This window comes from Mustela nivalis (genome assembly GCF_964662115.1).
Source record: "Mustela nivalis genome assembly, chromosome: 6".
In the NCBI taxonomy this organism is placed as follows: Eukaryota; Metazoa; Chordata; class Mammalia; order Carnivora; family Mustelidae; genus Mustela; species Mustela nivalis.
In genome coordinates this window covers 13,698,946-13,725,950 of record NC_139025.1, presented here as the reverse complement: position 1 = coordinate 13,725,950, position 27,005 = coordinate 13,698,946, and the positions used below count along the sequence as shown (strand labels likewise).

The 27,005-nt window shown below is 49.9% G+C and overlaps 1 protein-coding gene and 1 long non-coding RNA gene across 10 annotated transcripts in view; one reads left to right on the top strand and one right to left on the bottom strand.

Annotated features, from left to right (window-relative positions):
• Positions 1–615: 615 nt before the first annotated feature.
• The window catches only part of LOC309866132, a 37,781-nt gene continuing 11,391 nt past the window's right edge, over positions 616–27,005 (top strand). For 2 of the 4 annotated variants that reach the window (XR_014312428.1, XR_014312429.1), the window contains exons 1-2: positions 16,526–16,657; positions 18,902–19,257. This is a non-coding gene — a long non-coding RNA (uncharacterized lncRNA). Of the gene's footprint in view, positions 716–16,525; positions 16,658–18,901; positions 19,258–27,005 lie in introns of those variants that run through there. The other 2 variants (XR_014312427.1, XR_014312426.1) reach the window with 2 other exon arrangements.
• Positions 14,920–27,005, bottom strand: part of RGS6 (regulator of G protein signaling 6) — a 544,877-nt gene continuing 532,791 nt past the window's right edge. For 4 of the 6 annotated variants that reach the window (XM_082733462.1, XM_082733464.1, XM_082733465.1 and 1 more), the window contains one exon: positions 14,920–19,048. In XM_082733462.1, the coding sequence (XP_082589588.1) occupies positions 18,882–19,048 (167 nt within the window). In that variant the 3' untranslated portion in view covers positions 14,920–18,881. Of the gene's footprint in view, positions 19,049–19,455; positions 23,099–27,005 lie in introns of those variants that run through there. The other 2 variants (XM_082733461.1, XM_082733463.1) reach the window with 1 other exon arrangement.

Below are 27,005 nucleotides of genomic sequence, written 5' to 3'. Positions count from 1 at the left end.
GCAAGAAGCTGCTCTTAGAAACAAGACTGCTGTTGTATCCCCTTGGGAAGCCCGAAGGGGCGGGGATGGCCACACGGAGCACTGGCCAGTAGACACTGCCCGCACTGGGGCGCAGAAGGAGGCCACTGCCTGTGAACTAAAGGAAGTATTTATGCTCTGGACGCGGACTGGGAATGTGAGAAGGGGGCGCACGGCCCACACCTGCTCACACGGCGGGGCAGGTGGAGCAGGTAGAGGGCAGGGCTCTGGCTGGCATGCTCTGGAACACCCTGATCCCTTTGGAGGCCAAAGGGGTGGCCAGTTCTGACCGTGGTTAGCCGGAGACCCGAGTCCTAGCTCCTGGGTCATGTAGGCAGCGGAAGAGCCACTTGAAAGAGATCACGTGCATAGATTATACCAACACGGACCCCGCTTTCTCTGGAAAGCAATTTCAAAACCACTTCATCTCCACCTGCATTTGGCTAATGGCCTGATTATAGCCACACTAATAACCTTCCAACACTCTCAGGAGCGGCTTTGGCTCTGAAAGTTCCGCCTCCCTTCCTCCTTGCCCTATTTCATGCTTCTCTAGGACTGCAGTGACAACAGCTGTTTATTTCTCCCAGGGCCCGAGTTCCTCGGAGGAGAGGCAGATGGCTGTGCGCTAATTCCTGAAGTATCCTTCTGGGGACCATTCGCCCCCGCTCCCCGGCCGACATCCCACACAGGACCACAGGTCAGAACGCGAATGGTTGCCATGAATATGCATGCCGTGGATGGAGACTGATTGCTTCTGTCCTGTAGGGCAAAACTGTCGCCCTGGGTGGGGATGACATTTTTGCTGAGATACAGGGTCTGGCTGGGGGAGGAGTGTTGTCTCCTGAGTCCCAGGGCAAAATGTTTTAAGATTTAGGAGACCGGCCTCTCCGAGAAAGGTGTTACAGTTCGGAGAGGGAACGCGGAGGGGGATCGTGTCTGCCGGACCGTCTTTCCATTCGGTTCTTTTCTCTTACCTTGACAGCACCCAACTGGTGACGAGCCTGGATGGTTGGGGCTGCAGGAGGGTTTTTAGGACGGGTGAGAGTCTGGGTGGGTGAGCAGCAAGTTGGTGTTTTCTGGTGATAAGGACCCAGGTGTCCTGGTTCCAGGAGTTGGCAGACAGTGCTCCCTCAGCTCGATCCTTGCCCCCTCTCTTAGAGTCCGGATCCCACCCAAGCTCCATGGTTCAGCTCATGCCCTACCTGTCTGCTCTTTGGATCCATCTCAGATGAGTTCAGTCCCCATGGAGCTGACTTTTACTCTCTGCTCCTGACCATGGCTGGCCACGTCATTGCAGGCTGCTTGCTGGCTCTGCATGGGTCTCACCTGGGCCCTGAGACCGTGAGCACTGTGTGGTCAGAGACAGTGGCCTTGACTGTAGTTGGTCTCAGGTCGCCCTCGGTTAGTGCTGAGCAACCAGCATTCTAAGGGACGAGTCTCTAGGACCTCAGTGGGGCTGGTCACTATCACTGGATATTGTTATCCTGGGGCTGTCAGACAGCTTCCCCAAGAGAGACGCCACTGAAGACGAATCCATCTGCTTCCCTGGGCAGTGTCTCTGGGCATGGGGGCTGGGCATTTCCTCCTCCTCCTGCCCTTCTGTAGCTGCTTAGTGGGTCTGTAGGATGCATTCTGAATTGGGTTTGTTACTAGGATGACTGACTTCCCACCTGGTGCGGCAGCCAGCCAGAGTGCTGCCCTCTGGCCTAATTTCGATGGTCTGCTAGAGATGGTGCATGTAGCACATGACAGTGATGGCCGGGGACAGTGATTACCTGTTCAAGGGCCCTGTCCACTCAGAGACCTCTATAGTCCTGTGCTTTTGCCCATGTCATTCCTTTCCTGAAAGATCCCTCCAGCATCTCTTTCATTAGTGTCCCCCTTGACAAATGCCTACGTACCCCGTAAGCCTCCCTCCAAATATCACCAATCCTCTGTAGTTTCTCCCAACCTCTGGCCTCCAGAATTCCAAAATAGTTTATACTTCCTTTCACTTTAGCGCTTTTCACATGAAGCCATATTCATCCATGCGCCTATGCCCCCCGGCAGACTCCTGGGAACTATTCAAGGGCACAGACCGCACCTTGGACGCCTTTCCATCCTCGACACTAGCCTGATATATCATGAGTGCGTAATACACACCGTGCGATGGGCCGGAGTGAATTCTGATGCAGCAGGGAGACCCTGGGATGTTTTAAGCAGGAAATGAGTGTATGTTGATAGCGCTTTTTGACCGAAGACAGGGGTGTTACTGCAAAAACAGCCAAGGTCAAGGTCTTATCTCAGCTAAGGCAGAGGCAGTACAGATGGAGTGAAGCAGAACTGACAGGATTCGATGTGCAGTGGGACTGGAGGCTGAAGGAGAGGCAGTCAAGGTCGGCTGCAGGCTGGTGGACAGTGGGGCTGTGGAGTATCACCAAGGGAGGCAGTCATTTGGGAAGATGAAGAGAAGGACATGGCTGTGTCCCAGAAGCTCATGAAGGACTTCCCAAACCAAAGAAAAACTCGGAGCATTTTTTTTTTCCCCCAAACAAGTAAAACGAGGATCTCTCCAATGAGCAGAATCAAGTTGTAATGGTCAGCGCAGGTAGATTGGCTATTTGTGTCCTGGGTGGAAGGGAGAAGTATGCAAACCCCAAGTCTGTGTCCAGGCACAAGTTGTAGCTAATTTCAACTGCTCGGTGTGAGGGCCAAGGCAGTGAGGAGGGCAAGAGCTCCAGCCCCTGGAGGGACAGGACAGGTGTACATAAAGCCTCTGTGTGCACCTTGAAGGTGACACACTCGAACTTCTTCCTCTATAGAAAGTGAAATGTGATTTGGGTTTTGAAAGCAATGTCTATCTGTTACCAGGGATGATGGCCTGGGTTAGATAGCCAATCTGAGCTGTTTGCTTGTCCCTCAGATCTGGAAATAGCAGCTGAGTGACACGAGGAAGCAGCTTTCTGTGGTGGGGGCTGTGCTGGGCTTCTTCCAAGGACACTGGGAAACGTAAGTCACCTTTCAGACTTGAGTGGGAGGTGGTATTTCAAGTTGGTATGTATACCCGGGACTCTAGCATCACGGTTCAGACAGGTGTGTGGCATGGAAACGCATCTCCTTGGGTATGTTTTTATTACATTCATGGCCAAATGAACCCAGTTTTCTTCAAAGTGTAATGTTTCCTGGTAACATTTCAATAATTGCTTTGACATGAGGAGAAACGGGGCTGTGCTAAATGTGTGTGCTTTTCAGAGGCAGGATTGAAAAGGGTCCACGATGGAGGTAAGAGAAGTGAGAGAGAGAGGCGAGAGGTGAGTGCTGAGAGCTGGTGAATGCTACAGGAATGTAGAACCCGGGCCATGTTTCCTCATAGGGAACTCTGTTTCTTCTCTAGGAGATTGTGCTCAGATGCCCAGCATCTAGGCACCCTGGACCTCCCTTAACAGATGACGTTGTAAATTTTCAATGAATTTGTTCTGTTCATAGAGGGATGAATTTCATATGGATATGAATTTAGAATTCTGGGCAAGAAAAATTTCTTCATCGCTTAGGTACCACCCCTGAGTTAGAGACAGTGTAGGGGTCTGTCGTTGGTATCAGTAATATCCTTGTCTGTTACAGCCCCCCTTTGGGAACATCAGTGCAGGTATGCCTGACGGTAACTTTAATAAACAAAATGAGGGGTTCAGCCTTGTGAGCTTGGGGACCCTCTGCCAGCAGCCTGACTCTTCTGATGGCACCAACAGTTCCAGAAAGAAGAGGGAAATGATCTCTGCAACAGAGGTCAATACTGTCACAAAGCCCTTGTATTTATTTCACCTGGAAGACCTGCAGAAGGCACCTCAGTCTTGGGCTCTCAAACTGGACCTCAGATGTAGAATTTGGTATAAATTAATATTACTAATGAAACCCGCATGATTTTAGAGCTCCTTTGAAGATCATTTATCCTTCCCAAGGGATAGTGGAGCAGGTTAGGAGCACTGAGGACCTGGAAGAGGGCAGCCTTGGGTCCATCATGCTGAGAACCCCCAACTGACAGATTCCTACATGCCAAGGCTGCACGTGTCTTGGGACCACCGCATGGCTTTCGCGACCTCCCTGTATCACATATCACAAAGCTGTGTCATTAAGAATACTCGTGTTGATGACATTTCTGCAAATAATTCCGTTGCACCTGTTTAAAACCAACAAAAGCATTCAAGGTGCAGGAAACATTCTATGAAATTATGGATCGGTCCTAACCCGTCTGCTTCTTTAATGGTACACTAAAGGAATGACCTTACTGTATTGGGGACCTGGGTCTGTCTGCTATAAATCGTCATCTTTTATTTTATTTCTATTGTAGATTCCAGGATGATCCTGTTTGATGAAGGCTCAGTATGCACTTTTTGGGGAAGAGAACAACAGGATCTCTCTTTGTTCTTGGGAACTCCATAGGTGGCAGGCCAGTGTGTATAGGTGCCCACCGTTCTGCGGCCAAACGGGGACTATCTAAATGGGTTTTATGGGACTTGGAGGATATGTCCTAAATAGAAAAACAGGGAGAATAAAATCTGTATTGCTTTTGTGAAAAGGAAAGCAAAAAGGTGACAGGAGAGCCACAGACAAAGGCAAGCTGTCCTTAGCTGTGTTCAATGGAGACTGGAATTTGGTAAGAGCCCCGTTCACCTTGAGCCCCACAGAGGGGCGTCTGATGACTAAAAAATTAAAGGCATATGTGCACAGACTGCTTCCCAGTGAGGCGGTCCCACCAGATGGCCCTTGAAGACCAGGCGGGGGTGCTTCCAGCCATCTTGGACCCCTTCCCACCGTGGAACAGGGCAGATGAGAAGGAGATGTGAGCAGAAGTCATCCAGCCTAGGGTTCAGGTCTGTGCAGAGCACCACACACACGTCGGCTTTCAAATGGGACTGGCTTTTATTTCTAGAGGTGGTGGAGGTGGTGGAGGATGTTTCATTCCAGCCGTACTTCTGAGGACAATCTGGATGAAGCTGGAGACTGGCATGCCCACTCCCTCTCACTGTTGTCTTTAGGCCACTGAAGAGTGAACTCTGCTCAGGAGCCCTTCTCCATCCCGAGGAATGTTGGCTGGTGGTCTGTCCTCTCCTCATCCTCAGTCCCTCATCTGTGGACCTCCAGGTCACCTCTCCAGAGTCCCCTGGGATAAGGACTTTAGTCCCCACCTCCTATGCTCTTCCTCCATTCTGCCCCCCCCCCCCCAGTCATCCTAAGTGGCCTCAATATCCACTGGGACGACCCTTCCCTCCTCCACTCTGGCCTGCCTCCTCCTCTCCAGTTCCACTACTCCCATGGCCAGATCCCAAACTGCTCCACCTCTGAAATAATAGTCTGAAATGCCCTCTCAAACATCACCTCCTATCGTTCCCCCTCCCACTGCCTTTATTCTCAGGAAGCCTGCTCCTCGCCTGCCAGCTCTGTTCTCATGCCCCTTGGACCAGGTCTTAGGTGTTCTGACCCCACAGCCTTCTTCGATCCTGATTTGATCCCTCTGAAACATCCTTATCTCTTCTCTCCCTGTCCAACCCTCATGTTCGTTGAGTTACAGTGGAGCTTTATCATCTCCCCCAGCATGTTGTGAGTCTGTCCCGTCTCTCGCTCTTTACTGCCAGGCCCTGCCCTGGTTTGAGACATCATGATACCTCTTTGGTCTGTAGCTCTGACCTTTCTTCTTCCTTCACCCTCATTGCAGGCCTCCATATACGGCATGCTCCAGTCCGGGGTCCACTCACGGCTTCCTAAATAGGCCAGAAAATTTCATGCCACCCTCTTCCTCTCTTTTTCCTACATTGAATGAGTTGCATTTTATGTGTAGCTGTGCCCCTCTGCCCTGTGTCCCAGTTGGTTGGTTACATGTCTATATCTTCTACTGGAAGGTGTGGTCTTTGAAGACAAGGACCATTTTTACTCAACTGGATAAGCTTAGCAGCTAGCTCAATGCCTGTCACATGGCCAATGTCAATAAATATTTATAGACTTAAATGTCCCAGGATGTGCCTTCCATTAGAACTGCCCCCTGGGTTATTTATCAGGTCAGCTACCAAATCCTGCCTCATTCCCATCTATCTTCTTTGGGAGGGGGGAATGCTCTCCTGCTGTCTGCCAATTCCTCCTTCCTCTGTGGGGCCAATTGCTGGGTGGTCCTTCCCATTCTGCCATAACATGAGGCTGGGTTGTGGACAGGGTGGGAGGGGCAGCAGGGAACAGGGAACACTGCGTGAGTGAACTGGCAGAAGTTCTGTGGGCTTTGCCAGATGGTACCATGTGGGAGAGCCCAAAGGAAAGTTGGTTTTCTCCAGCCCAAGGCTCAGACTCCTGAGTGCAGTCACAAGCCTTAGTGCTACAGGCTTAGGAGGGAGAAGTATCAAGGTCCCCTCTGCCTTATGCCTGACCAGGAAGGGGCCTGGTGGATGTTGTGTGTGTTCATATATGTGGATATTGCCAACCACTGAGCATGTCCAAAGAGCTCATGACATGATCTACAGTGGGACAAGAGGAGCAGCCATTGATTCAATTTGTAATTTATTGTTTGGTTTGATCTCAGTGTTTTCCCTTTGTTTCTGACCTGATGGATTTGTCTGCGGGCTCGGTGGGTTCAAGCTGGCAACGTTTTGCATACACAGCATTTAATTACTCAATAGATTGGCCCATGGTCATGCGCATGATTGTTTGCAGGCATACATGGAGTCTCCTCGACCCCCAGGTGAGGGGTGACAAGCAGAGAACAGTAGAGGGGGATGGAATTGGTTTAAAGAAATTCTGGGTGTAGCCAGGCTGCAACACATAGGCCTTTACCCTCCATCTTTGGTTGGAGAAGGAGACAGGAATTACATGTCTTTTCTGAACTTCAGTCAAACCCTCTTCCCATACAGTTCTCAGGATGAAAGACCCATAGGAAGCATCCAGTCCAATGGCTCACATCTGAGTGTGTTATCAGGATCATCTAAGATTACATTTTCTCCAGTTTTACTGAGATTTAATTAACATATCACATTGTATTATCTTTAGGTGTTCAACACAATGATTTGATATATGTATATATTGTGAAGTGACTATCACAATAAGTATAGTTCTTTCTTAGCAAATTCCAAATATATAGTATAGTATTGTTAACTGTAGTAGATTCCCCAAAATTTATTTTTCTTATAACTGGAACTTTGTACCTTTTGATCACCTTCATCCATTTCTCCCATCTCCCATTCCTGCCTCTGGCAATCACCCATCTGTTCTCTGTTTTTGTGAGTTTCTTTGTTTTTTTGTTTGTTTGTTTGTTTGTTTTAGATTCCACATATAAGTGAGATAATATAGTCTTTGTCCTTTCTGTTGAATTATTCTACTTAGCATAATATCCTCAAGGTCTATCCGTGTTGTCTCATATGGCAGATTTTCTTCTTTTTTATGCCCTAATAATATTTTATATGTGTTTTCTTTTTATATTATTACTTGCTATATATATTTCCTTTCTTTTCACATTTTCTTTATCTGTTCATCCACTTAATGGCCACATAGGTTGTTTCCTTGTCCTGGGTATTGTCAATAATGCTGTAATGAACATGGTAGTGCAGATGGCTCTTCCAGACAATGATTTCATTTCTTTTGGATATATACTCTGAAGTGGGTATATGTTGCTGGATCATATAGGAGTTCTGTTTTCAATTTCTTGAGGTAGATCTATCCTGTTTTCATAGTGACTGCACCAGTTTACATTCCCACCAACAGTGCTCAAGGGTTCCTTTTTCTCCACACCCTCACTAACTTCCGTTATCTCTTATCTTTTTGATAATAGCAATCCCCTGCTGTGAGTAGCGATCTTGAGCCGTTTTTCATGTGTTTGTTGCCCATTTGTACATCTTCTTTGGAAAAATGCCTATTGAGTTTCTCTGTTCATTTTTAAATTGGATTTTGTTGTTGTTGTTTATTAAGTTGTTTGAGTTCTTTATATATTTTGGATACTAACCACTTATGGTTGGCAAATATTTTCTCCCATTCACTACGTTGCCTTTTCATTTTGTTGATGATTTCCTTTGCAGTGCAGATAGGATACTCACTAAAAATGGAAATTCCTGGGGTTTTGCTCAAACCTCCTGATTTGGAACCTCTGGAGGTGGGGCTTGGCATTCTTTATTTTCAACATTTGCCTCAGGTGGCCTGAGGTACCATGAGCTGCCTAAGGCCACACAGCTATTGGTGGCAAGATCCAAGACCAGAACCAGAGTCTTGTGACTCCATCAAGGGCATTTCTCTTACAGTTTGAATGTCCCTAGGGCTTAATGCTTTGGGAAACAAGGCTTATATTGGATGCAGGAGAGTGGGTTGAGTGGATTTCTTATCCAACAGACTAGTAATCCACCTAATTTAATTAGTTCCTTACAAGGCAGAGCTCAAGGGCTTGAATTATTGACACAGACATAGACCACTTGCTCTGACATAGTTGACGTAGACCACTTGCTCTGGGATGACCTGTTACCTGCTGACCCTGTCTTTGCAACTACGTAGGATTTCAAAGTCCTCTGTGCCTACCTCCACCCACGCTCTCTGGGGACCAGCCCTGCTCTCTTGGTGACTTAGAAAAGCAGGCTTGGATTTCTTTCTGATCTAGAGCTGTCTCATCTCCCAGCCTTCCTTCCTCCCTCCTCTCCCCTCCTCCTCTCCCATTCTCTTTCTCTCTCTTCTTTACTGGAATGTGATCCAGATATCATACAGTTTACTCATTTATTTTATTATTTTTTAAAGATTTTATTTATTTATTTGACAGAGAGAAAGATCATAAGTTGGCAGAGAGACAGGCAGAGAGAGGAGGGGAAGCAGGCTCCCCGCTGAGTGGAGAGCCCGATGCAGGTCTCGATCCCAGGACCCTGAGACCAGGGCCTGAGAAATTTACTCATTTAAAGTGTACAAGTCAATGTTTTTTAATATATTCATAGAGTGGTGCAACATCACCACAATCAATTTTAAAATATTTTCATCACCCCTGAAAGAAATCTCGTAGCTATTAGCAATGACTTTTCTGCCCCCTTTTCTGGCCTACCCTACCTAGCTCTAGGCAATCACTAATCCACTTCCTGTGTCTATAGATTGGTTTCTTTTGCACATTGCAAATAAATGGAATCATATAATATATGGTCCTTTGTGACTAGCTTCTTTCACTTAGTATGTTTTCAAGGCTCATCTATGTTATACTATGGATCAGTACTTCATTCCTCTTTATGGCCAAATAATATTCCATTACATGGATATATCACATTTTGCTTATGCATTTATTAGTTGACAGACATTTGGATATTTCCATTTTTGGTTATTATGAATAATGCTATAAATATTAGTGTCTAATTTTTGTATGGTCAGATGTTTTCATTTTTTCTGGGTGTATACTGAGGAGTGGAATAGCTGGGTCATACAGCAATTCCATGTTTAGCCTTTTGAAGAAATGCCAAAATGTTTTCCCAAGGGGCTGCATGACTTTACATCCCCACCAGCAGTGTATGAGAACTCCAGTTTCTCCACGTCCTCACCAACACTTGTTATTATCTGTCTCTTTCATTATAGCCTACCCAGTGGGTGTGAAGTGGTATCATACTGTGTTTTTGATTTCCATTTCCCTGACGATTTATGGTGTTGAACATCTTTTCATGGGTTTGTTGAACATATTTTCTTTGAAGAACATCTATATCAATCCTTTGCCCATCTTTTAATTGTGCTGTCTTTTTATTACTGAATTTTAAGAGCTATATACTATAGATATAAGCATCTGTCAGTTGTATAATTCTCAAATATTTTCTCCCAATCTAGGGATTGTCTTTTCTCTTACTTGATGGCATCCTTTGAAGCACAAATGTTTTTAATTTTGATGAAGCTCAATTTCCTAATTGTTGTTGTTATTTGCATTTCTGGTGTTACATAAGAAACGATTGCTTATTCCAAGGTCATGAAGATTTGTCTCCATATTTTCTTCTAAGAATTTTACAGTATTAATGTCTTTGATTGATGTTGAATTCATTTTTATATGGTGTGACGCACGGGTCCAACTTCATTCTTCAACTTTATTTAGTTGTTCCAGCACCAGTTTTTGAAAAGTTCTTTCCCCCACTGAATTGTTTTGGTACTCCATATATGGACCTATTTTTAGACTCTTGACTCTATCCCATTGACCTACATGTCTGTCTTTACACCAGTACCACACTGTATTGATTACTGTAGCTTTATAGTTAAGTTTTGAAATTGGGTACATTGACTTTCTGCATCTACTTTTCAGCGCACACAGTAAAGGTTGGGATGTGGTCCAAGTGGAAGGGCCTGAGTAGGTCAGTTGAGGGTGTGTAAGGAGAGGTAGGTCTCTGGGAAGCAGAAGGGATTGAGATTCTGGAGGCCTAGTTTTTTAATCCATAGGTCTGTGTAACCTTATATAAGTTGGTTCATATTTCTGGGCCTCTGTTTCCTGTTCTGTAGAATGAAGACTCCAGGCTAGTTGATTGTTAAGGGAATTTTTAATTCTAATAGTCAGGAGGCACAGGAGACTCAGTTTCCATAGGCAAAGTCTACCACAAGACCCCCTGATGTTATGGCCAAGCATTTGTTAGACATTCACTCACATGGAACTTAGGTATGAGACAGGAATTGTACAAGATGATTCTGGGTTATTTTGCCATATCATATAGTAACAAAGCTATCAAAGACCTTCCAGGTTATATGTAAAGGACTCAGGAGCCAACATGAAGAGGCTCTTACCCCGTATGGGACACTTTGGATATCGATATTAATATCAATAAAGAAAATAAATGAGATTGAAATAATCAAATATATTTAAATTCATGAATTCATAATGATATTTATAAACCTTCAATTATTTGGAACTTTTGGATTTTGAGGTCTCTAACCAAGAGAACCCCAGGTCATCTCTTCCTCGTGGCTTGGGTTTCACGGCTGTACCGTTCTACCCTAGATCCCTATGTCCCTGGGGTCTGTCCCACACTTTGCTTCAGGTATAGTTTATCACTTCATTATTCTGTGTTAATCTATTTGCAAAAAGACTGGGAAAGCTCCAGAGGTATTGGTAGTGGTCTACAAAGCACTACTTGTTAACTGAATAAATAAAGATTCACTCTGATATGCACCATTGCTTCCCTTGGCTTCCGAGTGAGTAGCTTCTGGTAGATGAATAATCGTGCATTCTCTTCAGTGTACATGTTTTCTCATCATGTGCTCTCTCAGACGAGCCCGGGGATTTGGGGGGCTTAAGAATGACTGTTTACTGAAGAAGTTGTGGCCAACAAGCCTGTGGCCGGGCTGGGAATAGGGACCTGGACTCTAGGCCCTTTTCCTCAACCTCCTCTCTGCCTTCTGCCTCAGGACCCGTTTCTTGATGCTTAAAAACAAAACATCAGGAACGTCCTACTGATATATGCAACAGTGTGCTTTGTGCTAAGTGAGGGAAGCTGGACTCAGAAGGGCACGTACTGTATGATTCCCATTCTGTGACTCTCAGAAAAAGGCACAGCTTTGGGGTCAGAAAACAGATACATAGTTGTCAGAAGCAGGTGAATGAAGAGAGGGGATGAGTTACAAAGAATCATAGGGAACTTTTGGGGGTGAGAGAATTACTCCTTATCTTGGTTTTTGATGGTGGTTACATCACTGTGTCAGTTCGCCAAAATTTATAATGCTGTATCTAAAAAGAGTGAATTTTACTGTATGTAAATTATACTTTAATAAACACAAAAATGCAGGGCACCTGGGTGGCTCAGTCAGTTAAACGCCTGCTTTTGGCTCAGGTCTTGATCCCAGAGTCTGGGGATCAAGCCTGAGTGGGGAGCCTGCTTCTCCTTCTCCCTCAGTCTCTTTCCTGTTCCCCACATGCACTCTCTCATGCATACTCTCTTTCTCTCTCAAATAAATCATCTTAAAAAAAAAAAAAAACCCATAGGGGCGCTTGGGTGGCTCAGTGGGTTCAGCCTCTGCCTTCGGCTCAGGTCATGATCTCAGGGTCCTGGGATCGAGCCCCACATCGGGCTTTCTGCTCAGCAGGGAGCTTGCTTCCCCCTCTCTCTCTGCCTGCCTCTCTGCCTACTTGTGATCTCTCTCTCTGTCAAATAAATAAATAAAATATTTTTAAAAAATTCGTGAAAATGTAAGCCATGTGCACACACACCTTCACTATGTAATTTGAAAATCTCTAAGGTCCTCCTCAGGGTCAGGATTCACTGGTTCTCCACTGAAGGTCCACTCACGGACAGGGCCACAGGAAGAGATGCCCAGGCCTCATCTCATTTTAAAACTTCCTTCTTCCCCAACTCAAAAAGATCTTCCTGAGATGTAATGGGCAAAGGAGGAAAAACAGGCTTCTTTCATTCGGTTGGACATTTTAGGAACAAGGCCAGTCCCTCCACGGACATACATGCTGACCGTTCTCAGAGGACAGGCCTCACCCCGCCGTGCGTCCTAGACCTGAGCTCTGAATCACTGGCCTGAAATGGCATATTTCTGAGCAAGAGCTCAGAATCCCCAAACCCTAATGAAACAGCCATGGAGCCCTGTCGGGTGGGTAAGGATCTAGATGGAGAAAGAGGGCTTCTGCTTCCATTTTCCATCCAGGGTCTGAGGGAGGAGCTCCCAGAAGTCTGGGATCACTGAGGCCATCCAAGCGACACATGGCAAGGGAACCCGGTTCTGGCAGGAAAAGGAGAGCCAGGGGCTGGACCCCGGCAGGGTTACACTGCTACCTGCACAGGCTGAGAAACCACAGGCACCCTGCCGGCAAGAAGAGCCAACTGTCTGTCTGTCCGGGGCCTGTCTTCAGGGAAAGCAGCCTCGGAGGGATCTACAAATGTGTCCCCCGCCTCTCAGTGCCTTTCTCAGATGCAGCGATAGCTAACGCCAGCTTCTGTTTCATGGGCACCTACTACGTGCAGGGCACATCTCATTCACGACAGTCATAAGATTTTAAAATTCCCCCTTTTTTTTTTAAGATTTTATTTATGCATTTGTCAGAGGGAGAGCGCATCAGCATAAGCAGGGAGAGTGGCAGGTAGAGGGAGAAGCAGGCTCCCTGCTGAGCAGGGCATCTGATCTGGGCTCGATCCTGGGACCCTGGGATCATGGCCTAAGCTAAAGGCAGATGCTTAACTGATGGAGCCACCCAGTCGTCCCAGGACTTTAAAGTTCTTATCCCTGTTTTACAAATGAGGGAACGGACCCTCAAGCCGAGGATGTGTGGCTCAGCCTTGGCAATCAGGGGCTGTCTCTCTCTTTCGTCTGTTGAAATAATCCAGACCTGACCAGGCTAGCTCAAGGGCCCTGGGGGGATAGAAGCCACGCTTGAAGGGAGCAGGAGCGTAACAGAGAGCTCTGGTCCTGATGGAGCTCATGTCAAGCTACATCCCCCACTCTGAGCCCCTTTAGAACAAGTCACCCCCTGTAGCTTCTCCTTGGCCAGGGAGCCCTGCCCCTCGGTGTATGGGGTCAGGGACAGGCCCGGTAACCCCATGGTGGGTGTCGAAGGGCTGGGTACAGTGATAGGGGTCCAGCTTCATGCACAGGAAGTCCAAGTATGGGAAGCCAGGAGATCAGGTCACGTGGACGCTTCTGCTCAGGAAGGCAGACTGAGGGAAAGCACGCCACGAGAACTCTGAGGCCCAGTGGCAGACATGCCCCTCAGAGGGCCTCCTGGTTGCTTCTCTAAGCCACAGAGTTTGGAGGCTGCCACATCCCAGAAAAGGTCCTAAGAGATGGGTGTTGACCCCCTGGAAGCTGGGACCAATGAGCAAGTGGAGGCTGGCACCAAGGGAAGGGATAGCCTCATGGCCTTTGCATCCGGGTCCCCAAGAGGGAGTGGGGGCGAGAGGATTGCAGGGTGGAGCACAGACATCGCTGGTGGGCACAGCTTTTCGTGTTCTAACTGGCAGCCCCAATCTCCCCGCTGCCCTGTCCCTGAGCAGACAGACCTCTGTTCTTGGTGGCCCGAAGGATACCTAGACGGTGGTCGCTTGTTAAAGGAAGGTTCTGTAAATAAGCCAGATTGCTTTGCTGGGGAGGAGGAGTTCTGGGTTCCCTGGAGGTGGTAGCCTTGATCCAGGAGGACAGGGAAGCAAGGTTTTCTTGTGGTGGGCCAAGACCTGACAGCGGGATACCCTATAGACGACGATGCAGGCGCTGTGGCTGGGTGGACGTGGTCTTGACAGTGTGAGGCAGGAAGTCCCACTCTGGGAGGTGGCCCAGGGGTTTGGAGACGAGTTGGTTCCCTTGCAGGTGTGACTGAGGACCCATTCCTATGCCTTCAGAAGCAAGGTTTCTGCCACTGAAGCAAGCTGCTAGGTACCAGCCTTGTTGTTAATGGAGAGACTGCAGGCGTGTGTGGCTCCTTCTCCCCCTCACTCTCGTCCTCTTGTCAACCTGACTTCCAGGCTCTCAGAACCCTGCTGCTTCAATATCAGGGGGAGAAGGGATTGTCTGTCGCTTAGGAAACCAAGGCTCCCTGTAAGCAGCGCCATCTGTATGCAATCTTGGGACTTTATTTGAGGGCATCAGAGTGTTCGTCAGGCCACTGAGTTTTGTGGCTGAGTACAAACCAGGGGGCACAGAGGCCATGCAGCCAAGGAGAACTTGGCAGAGTGGGAGGCCCCAGCCTCCCGGGGACACCATTGTCCCAACCTGCCAGGACGAGTCCCATACCCCAGAGATCTGGCTTTCCTGAGCTTTCTGCTAGGGAGTGAGGTGGCGGGGGTTGGGGGGGGGGTGGGACAGATGGTGCGTGTGTGTGTGTGTGTGTGTGTGTGTGTGTGTGTGTGTGTGTGTGATTAATGGGGCTGGGTGGGGAGTGGGGAAGGAAGAGAGGTTGTACATTTTTGTTTTCCTAGCAGCAAATCCTGACCAATAAACCTCACACCAAGGAGCCACACAGACTTAGCTGGATTAGAGTGGGTTCAAGTCATTTATTTTTAGACTGTACCAGCATGTTGGGTTCTGGGGTCCAATCCCCAAATTCCAGAAAAATAAACTAATGAGAACCACATGCACTATGAGAAGGCCATTCCAACGTGTCCGTGATCATGCTGTGAGTGGGCATAGTATACAGACCAGGAGCCCTCCCTAGACAGCTGACAGCAGCTGGCTCTGAGCCCTCCTTGGGACTGGGGAGAGGGCCAAGACCGGATCATTTGAACCCTGTCCCTTTAAGGCCCCGAGCCCCTTATTGCTACATTTGCTACTTTGCTACTTGATGGCCCCTGGGTCGTGCCCAGGGGAGGCCTTATCACTGGGTGGTACTAATGAGGAGGCTGCTGGCCTTTGTCCTTGCCATTGTGACCACAGCATAGAACTCTTTTCCGAGGGTCCTGGGCTGAGTGGTTATGGGGGATTCATTTGACTACTATTTAACTGTGCCACCTAGGGTCTTTGCTACATACTCAGCTTGGCCATCCCTGCTGGAGGCCAGTGGCCCATTATCTACCCCCAACGCCAGGGCTTTTCAGCCCAGCAGCCCCGCAGCCCAACGAGGAATACCTCCCTCCAACATATTCTGCAAGGTCCAAACACCAACAGCCTGCTATTCTTTCCAGCGTGGGGCAAGGCTTCTTAGTGGTGGCTTTTGAAGCCCATGCATTTGGAGCACAAGGGCAAGGGTACATTTTAGGAGAAACATCAACTTCCACCCAGAGCCAAAAGGCCGGCTGGGTGGCAGGCTCCTGGTTCAGTGTCCTGTTGGTGAGGTAGTTTGAACACACCAGCCATCCTGCCAGGAAGAGCACGCCTCGAGCATGTCCCCATACGTTCACCGGTCTCAGCAACAACTCGGAGTGGTGAGCGGGGCCCCGGGGGGCTGGCCTGGACCTGACTCCTCGGCCCTCGTGGGCCAGGGGCACCACCCAGATGACTGCCCTGGTGGGCTGGGCCCCACCGTGCTCCTGGGAGATAGCCACACCTGACAGCAGAACGAAGCATCACTTTTTGAAAGAGAAGGAGCCCTCTCCCCAGCGAGAGCATTCCTGCTGCTTGGGCCTGAGCCCTCTGGCTGCTGCTGGGAACTTTGCATATGCCATCCTCCAAGTTTTCTTCTTTCCACGAGGCAAAGGTGATTTCAGTCCGATGTCCGGTGCCTGGCATCCTTACGTCTGACTTGCTGGCTGGGTGGTCGCTTCTGCGGCTGCCCTGTGGGGCTGCTAACATGATTTGTATCCTGGGAGCTGTCAATGGGAAGAGTCCCAGGTCCAGAGACAGTGCCCAGTCGGGGGGGGCTAAGGAAGCTTCCGGAGGCAGGGGAACCTACTTTGCTCTGGAACTGCCTTCAAAAGTCTACTCTGGTTTGACGTTTTGGCTGTGTAGACCAGGCCAATGGGAAACTGGCCAAGAACATATTTTTTGAAGTGTGTTTGCATTCTAAGGTCTGCACAGTAGACGGACCTTGGACTGGCCAACTGGGCAGAGCAATGGCACCCCCACCCCCTGCATTGCTTGGCTTGATCTACTGGGGAGAACGTGGTGGTCACAGGACTGAGCATGCCTGGTTGGGAGACGAGGTGACGATGGGGTTTATTGCTCTGGATCTGAATGCGTCTGGAGCACCCTTACTTCTATTGAGCCTACAGGCCCGTCCTTTCCTCCGGATGTCCCCAGGGGTGTTTGGAAACCTTCAGATTTCGCCATCTCAGAGGTACAGTCCACCTGGCTCTGGGTGGGCCCTCTGGGGGCCTCCAGGGCTGGTCAAGTCAGCCAGCGCTGCTCAGGAGTAGAGGCCAGGAGGATTGGGGAAGCCAACCCTGTCCTGTCCACAGCCCGTGGGGAAGGACAGGAGGCAGCAAGGAATTTGCCCTGGTAACTGAGGGCACAGAGGCACTGGCTGTTCTAGAACTTGCTCTGTCCACACACCCTGTGCCTCGATGTCAACACAGCTCGGGGACCCTTAACAGGGAGGGGCTTCTTTGGGGCAATGTTGGGTGCAGAAAAGCTTAGGTGGCATTTTGGTTCTGAGAAAGAAGCCCTGTGTGAAAAGCAAGGAGATAAAAATGGGTGGAGCCAGGAGAGGAGGTCCAAAGACCCCATTACAACAGGGCTTTCTTTCACTCACTTACCATTCAAGTAGTTACTAAGGATCTACAAGGGCCAGGACCCATGCTGAGGTGGTGTGGAACCAGGGTGTGGGAGTGCCTGACTGGAATCTACGTCTGTACTGCCACCACTGGAGACAACCTCAGGACCCAACCCATGTCATCTCTCTACTGTCTACTGGCAGAGACAGCAACTACAGCCAGAGGGGAAAACTGAGGCATGGTGGTCAAGAACTCACAAGGGCACAACTGTAGCCAAGACTCCTAATGCCCATAGTAGTCCTGCTGTGAGGGATGGAAGCCCTGGGGACAGGGCCCTGCGAACAGGGCCCCATGGAATCAGACATAGGATGGCACGGACTTGGGGGCTACAAAGATGGTCACGGAAGCACTCAGGAGGCAAGGTCTGCAAACAAGCTTATGAACCTTTGGTCACCAGCTGGTGAATTTGCCTACATGAGTAAAGAAATACCAGTGATCACTTTTTTTTTTTTTTTTTTTTTGCTTCTGTGTTTGCCGTTTTTATACTCCCCAGGGAAAATTTTCACCTATGGCCAAAAATAGATTGAGGGAGGCTAGTTCAAGCAGGTGGAGTGAGTGTCTGAATTAAAAAGCATGTTGCTTAATAGCGCTCCATCTGAGGGCTTGCGGGTGTCACAATGGTGACAGTGAAAACGAAGACAGTAATAGCTACCGTTTGCTGAGCACCTACTTTGTGCCAAGCACCTGACTCAGTGCTTTCCATATATTGCCTCCCAGCCCATTGGCAGATAGTCATCTTGACACATACGAAGGGAGTACAAGTGGGTTTTTTGCAGGTTTCTGCAGGTCTGCTTTGTGTCAGCTTTTTCCCTTGAGGACCTACTCTGTTTAGCAGGTGACCCTGCTGGCTGTCAGAGGAGTGTCTGGCCCTGGCCTAGGCCCTCCGTCACAGGCTCAGCCCCAGCTTCAGCCCCAGCTGAGACCTGGCCCAGCAGGGGCCCAGCCATGCCCATTAGGATGCCACAGTGTCGGGCCTGCCAGCTGTGTGACCCAGCCACCTCCCCCCTACCCGGGGCCGGGAACACTCCCAGCTTCCACAGGGGCTGCCGGAGGGGAGGACCCCAGTGGCCCCTGAGTTCACGGCCATGTTTATTTTGAGTCAAACAGGAGGGAACAAGCCAAGGAGAAGGGGCAACACCAGAATAAGTTAGGAAATAATAAATGTTTTAAAAGATGGTCAGAACCTCCACAGCTGTCAAACCACGAGCTCTTTTGTGGACACCGGTGCTTCCTCTGGTGAGGGACCCTTGAGGCGTGTGACAGGACCCGAGGGCAGCCCCACGCCCGTGGGGGCCTCTTGCAGAGCGGGCCTGGGGGGCCGAAAGAACTGGTGGTGGGGCAAGCCGTGAGTTTGCTCACCATTGTAGCCACGGCGGGGACGTGTCGCGCTGGGGAGCCTTACACAGACATGGGGTGAGGCAGGGGGCCATCAGGACACAGTGGCTGTCACTACAGGGGGTGCGGGGCGTAATACTGGATGTGCTCAGGGCCAGCCGGTCCCCCTTGCAGGTGCCGGAAGGCGCGCTCCCCCAGACAGAGGGAAGAGTGACGGTAATAAGATTATAATCTCAAGTGATATGTCATGGCAGGAGCCCCACGAGGTGACGCGCCCCGAACGAGTTAGGGCCCGGGACCTCCTCGAGAACGGGGCGTCGGCGCACAACTGTACAAGGAAGAGAGGGTTGTAAACGGGGGTCTCTGCAGGGCCGAGCCCAGGCTCTGTGGACTCGTTCTCTACGGTGTCCCCAGTCACCCACCGAGTCTCCCCTCTGCTGCCCGTCCTCGCCCTCACTCCTTCTCTTTCACAGTGACCAGGTCCCCTCGGAGGGAGACTCTGTCCGCGGAGGTGGAGCGCCGCCGCCTGCCCGCGGGGTCGTCGGGCCCGGGCCCCGCGGTGGGCACCGTCAGGAGGACTGCATCAGGCCGGTGAGCCGCTTGCCCGCCAGCGACTTTCCCTGCAGAGACAGGCGACAGAGTTGGCACGCACAGGCGCGTAGGTGCACACACACACACACACACACAGACGGGGACAGAGACAGAGAACCAGACAGGTGAATTAATTGCTGCAAGAGCCACAGAGGCCAAAGGACTTCGCTACCTGACCCTGTTGATCTCTGGGTTCAGAGACTGCAGACAGCCCGAACCACAGGCCTCTGGGAGGCAGGTAATGCGTGAAGGTGTGTTGCTGGTACTCTTTTTGGGGTGTGGGAATTTTACGTACCCCAAGAGAAGGCACTTTCACTCATAAGTAGAGTGTTTCCTACTGCTTGTGGGCTGACCCTGCCCTTAATTTGATTCAAGGGAGGAAGGAGCGTGGACTGGGCAGTGAGCTCGGGGAGGGTGGGTTGACCCACACAGGGGATGGTTGGGTTTGGGTGACTAGAAGCTATGAGAGACCCAGTCTTAAGGATGCAGCAGATGTGTGAATGCAGAAGAATACAGACAACCTGGGACCCTGTCTGAAAGGCAGGATGGAGACCTTTTTGGGAGAGACACACAGGCTTGCCCCCTCTTAACGACCGGTTCTGGGACTGAGGAAATACAGGGGCCTGCGCCAAGGCTGGGAGTCGGGGCTGGGGGTCGGGGGTTCCCACAGGCCCCAGGGCAACACACTCCTGCTGTGGCCTGTGTTCCTGGCTCCCTGTGCGGGGAAGGAGTTTGATGACTTCCCACAGGGACCTCTACCAGCCCTTCACTTGCCACCCGCACAGAAGGTCTTGAAAAGGAAAAAAACTAAATGGGACCATAACCTGGCGCCTGAGGCACTGAGATCCTGGCAGGGGCCAGTGACTTGTGTGCCTGGGAGAAAGTGGCCGAGGAGCCTCTGAAGTGGGATTGGGCACCACAAGGATGGATGAGGAGGATGAGCGAGTCTCCATCGTTCTGCTTGTTCCCTTTGACGCGGCCTGTGCCGGTTCCCTGCTCACCCTCTAAAGGAAGCCAGAACATCGGTCAGGGGTCTAGAGGAGAGCCTGGCTGGATCCGAGCAGACGGATCACTGTGTCTGAGAAAATACTCAAAACCCATGCTGTTACTGACAGCCGGTCGGCGACACTGTCGCCATCTGTGAAGGGGAGCACGTGTCCTCATCGGCATGGGCTGCGGTGTTTGGTACTGAGAGGCCGCAAGGGCCAGCGGTCCCTCGTGTTCATTTCCAAGTGGGGTGTGAGGGCTCATCTTGTTTACTGGGCTTGGCTGCGTGCAAGCTGGATGTAATTAAAAGAAATTGATCAGGTTTGAGAAGCCTGGTAGAGTACTCAATAAACTGGCTGATTGATGAATTGATGGATAATGGGTAGATCTAGTAAATGAACAAGGGTTGTGAGTTTGCTGGATGCAAGACAACGTGTCATCTGGCTTAGCTCTCCACAGAGGGACACGCCAGCTTGACTTTGAGAATTCCAGTGGCATGCACGGGAGCTTGTCCAGAAATGGAACTGCCCCCGGGAGCTGTCGGAAGGTCTGTGTCGACGTCCCCTTGCTCTATTTCCTCTAGTATTTCACTCTTCATTTTCACAAATAAGACCAAACTTCCTTTTTTCTCCCCTATTTTAAACACACACACACACACACACACACACACACCACACACACATCTCCCCAATAGCAACCTTATCTGCATCTTCAAATACACTAAACTTAGCCAGCAGCAGTGTACATGTATATCAGGCTAAGGATTTTTTAATCAGATTTTTTTAATCCTAGAGGGTTACAGTGCCAGTCTTTGCAAGTCACTAAAAGCTAGGTGGCTATTCCTCTGTGGAGAGTGGGTTAGATAGGACAAGAGCTTGCAGCTGGCAGAGGCTGACCTTCAAGGACTTTGTCCAGCCCTGGATTCTAAGGCACAGACATGGCTGGTGCTCTCCTTGACTGCCCTTTCTTAGATGGAGCTCGAGGCATTTGTCATCCTGTTGGTTCACCTGCCTCCTTGGTGCAGCCCTGAAGGCAGGAAGCGCCGGGATGTGTGTGTGAGGTCCTCTTGGGGGAAATGTGGAGCTGATGAGTCTAGGGGCCTCCTGGTCCAAGAGTTCTAACAAACCTCCCCTGACCCCCTTCACCCATGTCCATCCCTGCTCATGTGAAAGGCACTGCGGGATTCCGCTCGCCTCTCGGTGCCCCGTATTTCTGCAGTTACCGCGCACCAAATACTGGCTCCTCCCTTTCTCCTTCTGTCTGTTTTCCATCAGGGCAACAAGTGACATCTTGTGTCACTAAATGTATATCTTTTGGCTTGACCACCCATGGTATTCGGGTCTGACTGAGCTGGAGGATGTGGAAAAAAAAAAAAATCACTCCAGCCCCCAGATAGCAGTCTATTGTGAGTGTGTATGTGAAGAGCCCAGAAACAAAGCAGGTGACGTTTACCAGGCATCCAAACCCTCATTGCGGCTTCTTCCTCATTAGTGAGATCATTTTGGCTGGAGAGGGGGCTGTAGGGTAAGCAAGGCTGCAGTTTCTATATCTGGATTATTATGGGACTGCCTATCTGTTTTAGTGCCTTTGGTCCTGAGGTGCCCCACCTTCCACCCCTCCCTGTTCTGTAGAAGGGGCTGTGTTGGGCTTGGGGGCGCTAATTAATGTCCTCCCGCTTGAGTCCTGGAGCTCAGCCTCCCAGCTCTGCAGCTGCTGTCAATGCCTTCCCCTCCCCTCCCCCCCAGCTGCTTCCATCTCTCAGGACTTCAGAGGCCAGCCTAGATCACTTGCCCTGAGATTGTTCCCAGCCTCTCAGCAATCCAGGTGGTGTTCCTTGGCATTTCTGTCTCCCTCCCCCCACCCCTGCACACACACATTTTTCAAATGCCAGTTCTGCTGCTAAAGGAGGTCGTGAGGTTTCAGGTCCGCTCAGGGGGCAGCTCAGTCCAACTGCAATCTGTCTGCTACTCAGTGACCTCCCGCGTGGGGCTGGAAGGTGGTTATTCATGCAGGACGCAGGCATGGCTAGATGCCTGGCCTCGGGCTTTGGGGAAGAAATCCTGCAATCACACTGGCTCAGCAGCTGCCTCTCTTCTGAAGAGCTGAGGCTCCTGGAATTTTCAGGGATCAAAGAGAAATCTGACAGCAGAGGCTACCTGTGTTCGGAGATGAGCTACCCCAGGGTCTGTGCTGCTAGGTCTTGCTGGGAGCCCCTGAGCTCCCTGCTCTGTCCAGAGAGGAGAGCTCCTGCCCTGCACCCTCTTGGGCTCTTTCCTCCCTCTCCTTAACCCCCTCCCCTGCCTCATTGGATGATCCTGTAGGAAACAGGAAGGGCAGGGGAAATTCTACTTCCACCCGGCATCTTGCACAGTTACAGGGGAAGCCATTGTCTCAGGGTCTGAATGTGTGATGTTCCCTAGTGCCAGTCAGTTGGGAACAGATCATGGTACCAGGGAGCTGCAGCCAGCTCCGCCTGAGGCCTTGGCGTAGCTGAGTGAGGCGGCTGAAGGTGGCTGAAAATGCTATTAGCAGGCAGCCTTTGTCCCAGTGAAAAAATACACAGTGATTAAGAACTGAACTGCAGAAGGTACATTCCAGAGACACCAAAGCTTTGCATACAGACAAAGTGCTTTTCACCTTTGAGACGTTTGGGAAAGTTAATCCAAGAGAATCAGGATCCTTCAATTTCATGGCCTGGGTTCACACACACCCACCCTCCACCCTGACTAATCACTTCAGCTCTGTGGCCATCTTGATGGCTGGAAGCCTGGAAAGAAGGTGGTCATGGAATCCTTTGTTTCTAAAAGGAAATGCACAAAAGGAATGGCTCCCTTTTGTGCAGTGCTTTAAGAGAAATCGACATGCTGCTTGACATGCTGTGGCTCTGTGCGTCGCACTTCCAGATATTAATCAACAAAGCATGCACGACCCGGGGTACCAAGAGCTTTCGCCACTTACTTACCTGGGTCACTGATGCTACACTCTTTGGCTGGGAGGAGGGCTGTGGCTCAGAGAGTAACCTTGGGGGTTAGGTGGCATTTTGGGGGCAGCAGAGCCAAGCGCTAGGGACTCAGGCAGGACTCTTTCCAATTCTAAGGGAGTAAAGATATCTGAGCTGCTGATGGGACTCTCAGGCTGATGTGCCCAGGTGATCTAAGACCAAAGGTACAGATCTCAGGTCCACCCAGTCTAAGTCCAAGTTACTATGGGGATAGAGATCAACTGTGGTTGCCTCTGGAGGAGAAGGAGGGAACTGATCAGAAAGCGGCACGAGGCTACTTTCCAGAGTCATGGGGATTAGGTGACACTGGTGCATAGATTTGTTAAATTCACTGAACCACACACTTCAGATCTGTTCCTTCTGCTATCTGGAATTACCATCAAAAGAAAAAGAAAAGATTAGGGGAAAAAAATCCATCATATCTCTCCTTTGAAGTTTCCCACTCCTTACTCTCTGTCAGTGGCCGGTCCCATGAATTTGCCTTTTGGCTCAATCCGATGCTTCCTCCTCCAGCGTAGGGGAAACCCGACTCCCCTGCGAGAGGAACTGGAACTTGCAGTAGGACCAGTTTGGAACCCTGTGCCTAGTGCGTTGATCCAAACGGATCACCTTGTCGTGATACGGGCATTTTTCATCCTTATTAATGAAAATCGGGTTTTGCTGAATGGGGCTCACCAAATGACCTCAGTGGGCAAGAAGTGGAGGCTCCAGAGATGAGCCTTCCTCTCAAGGAGACGGAAGCACACCCATGAGGAGATGATGCTCGGGTTCATAAATGATGGGTGAGCTTGTGACCGCAAGCCCGGGTGACCTCGCTGAGGAGAGCCGCCAGGAGCCTAAGAGCCAGGGGGGAAGGTAAGGGTCCTGGCTTGGGAAAAGTCAAGAACCTGAGTTCATCGGGGGACTTCTCTGGAGGTTGTTGACCCCTGGCGTCCCCTTCTCCACAGAGCAAAACAAAAGGAATGATTTCAAAAGGGCCTATAAGGAATTCTGTGACACCCTCTTTCTCAATGGTGTTTTAAGCTGGGGAGAGGGTGCCTACTTGCTTGGGGTGTAGAGCTTTTCAAAGTTGGCAGAGGATTGGCAGGAAAATCCATCCTGAATACAGAAGAGTTTCAAAAATCTTCTCAACTCTCCATCTCTCATCCACTCGCCCTCTGTTGAGCTTCAGGCAAGGTGGGGCCGATGAAAGGGGGAAAACCTGGTCTTGGGACTAGCCACAGCTCACACACTGCTGATCCACAGCAGAGCTAGGCCAGAGCTGCACAGGGAGGAGGGGAGGGTGCTTCTGGCTTCCTCACTCCTCAGTAGTGGGAGGGCTGGGGCCGGTAGTAAAATCCATTCCTGGGGTCTGTATGACTCCTGGGTCCTTGCAAAGCTTTCTGATCTCTCTCAGGAGCTGAAGGGCATTTTATCTGGCTTTAAAATATTCTATTTGACTTTCAAAAATAAGATGCCACAAACATAAAACAAACACTCAAATAAAAAAAGTCAAGGAACAGGTGAAAATTGAATAATAATAAAAAAAAATCCACTGGCTGAAGAATTAATATTCGTCCCTGTACATGTAAACCTGTTAAAAAATAATGAATATCATCATAATAAAAATAACGGATTCTTTTCACACAGGTTTGCTACCTTAGGTCCAGTGGTATAAACCACTGAATTTTGCCAAGGAAACGGCGGGCCTATGGAATCTACCAGTAGTCGTATCTTCTGAAAACAATTGCCATAAACGGTCACTGGGACTGTTAGCAGAAAACTTACTCTAGCCTATATTGGCAGCTACCAGTGATTTTAATTTTTCCTTAAAAAATGTTTATTTTTTAATTTAGAAATGTGAGTTTCTAGCACTCCTAACTATACTAAATGTGAAAGGACCAACCTATCCTATATCTATCTCCTAGGGACCTTCTCTGTGAATTTCTTATCCCTGCTTGGTGGGCTGGCGTCAGGATCCCAGGTGCACTCCTTTCTCTTCAATTAGCGCAGACCTTGATGGTGACAGGGTAGGGATAGGCCCATTATCAGGGGTGCAGGTTAGCTACTGAGGACTGTTATTAACAGCCACCTGTTGACTGAACATTGAACAACTATTGGATCAAACACACTAGGCATTGCCTAGACACTTGTGTTAATGTCCCCACTCTTCTTGCCAATCTAAAGTCTTGAGACACCTTAGGTTAAAGTCTTAGGATATATTACGTCAGGACAGATGAAGAAACAGGCTCAAACAGAGTTTGAGTCCCTTGCCTGAGAGCATACAGCTAGCCAGTGGCAGAGCGTAGTGGGTCGGCCTTCATGAGCCACACACTTTCTACTTTGTATGCGGCCCTCACTCTCAAGGAAGGAGGCACATGGAAACGCTCAGAGACTAGCGACTCCTCCATGCCCATCTCCACTAGGCAATCTCTTTGGGCAGCCCAGGGAGATTTTCTCAACCTCACTGAGAAAGAAGCTTCCACCCCAGGGCATGCCTGAGACCATCTCAAGCATTTCTGCTCTGCCTGACTTTCTTCCCTTCCTCACATTTGGGACTCCTGAGAGAGAAGGCGCCACCTTCTGGCCGGCAAGCCTGGCAAAGCGAGCCTGGCTGCTGCACCGAGCTGGGGCACCCATCACCACTGCCTGGGGCGCGTGGCTTTAAGGTGCACCTGCTGGACAGGCCAAGTGATGCTACCACTTCTCTTTGTGCTCTCATGTTATTGGTGCTGCTGCCTCTAGGGTCTCCATAGCAACTGTCCCACGGAGGAGAGAAGCAGGTGTAATGTTTACCTTTCTAAGGAGGGGCAGCCAGAGCTGCCTTTCTCCATTTAGAACCAATTCCATTAGAACCAAGTGCCTAAATCAGGGGGCTGGAGAAGTCCTCTGTGGGTGGTGTTCCTAGCCCTCTGACTCCTGCCCTCCATCCGGCTCATCACTTCTGGGGCTCTTTGCAATGGCCAACCTCTGCCTGTTAGTTTTGGTGGGTGGTGGGACAGCTTCCTCCACGTCCCCCAGCTATGCAGGGACAAATCTAGAACCAGGCAGGCATGCCAGAAATGACAAGGGAAGAGCAGCTGTGCCCTATGCTGGTGGCCCACTGCCCAGGTCATGGTCCCCCAGCTTCCTTCCCAAGCCGTGCATTTCCACCGTGCCTGTGTTCTTCCTGTGCTGGGGGAATGCCTCCCACTTTTCATATCAGACCTCCATCCGTCCTTCCTCTGGTTCTGACTGAAAACCACGGTGCTCTCTGTATACTCAGCCTGCAGGGAAGCTTTTTTGGGGGTTCACTCTCCACTTTTTGGAGTGGAGGTGGGCATTTCACATGTGAGATCCCTCAGTAGTATGTCTCCCTTTAGCCCATGCAATGCCTTCCTCTTCCCTGTTCCTCCATCTCCTTCCGGATGCACTTTAGGATCTTAGTTCTGGTTCACTCCAAATTAGGCAATGGTCAAAAGACTGGAGGAAACAGGGACATGGCTGTGTTGCTACTAGCAACGACATGATGCTTTTTTCCAAGTAGGACATTCAAGTGACCCTTGGCCATGGCTCCAGGGGAGAGTGCCACTGAAGTTTAGTGGAAGAGACAGCAGGAAGAATCATTTGCTTGGCAGCATGTGACTCTCCTGCAGAACCATGGACTCTAACTCCACTTCCCAAGGGCACCTCTTCTCTCCTACACACACAGTTACCCAAAACTCATCCATAGGTTGGGGTCCATGGTTAAGCCAGCTGCCAAAGCAGAGCCTAGAAGGCACAGAGAGTCAACTTGATGACCGCCTCCCTCCACCCCAAAGCATAATCTTTCCATGAATGTCCATGTCCATTTGGACACAAAGGCAGGGGAGAACTACTTAGTTCTTTTTCTTCCCTACCACCAGGAACACGCCACAACAGGCATTTATCACACATGTATTTCTGACCTGAAAAAGTGCATCAGGGGATTGGTAAAGCAGCATTTTCAGAGATCTCTTGATAGAAACTTGGATCAATGGATGGGAACCTTCTTCCCTAAG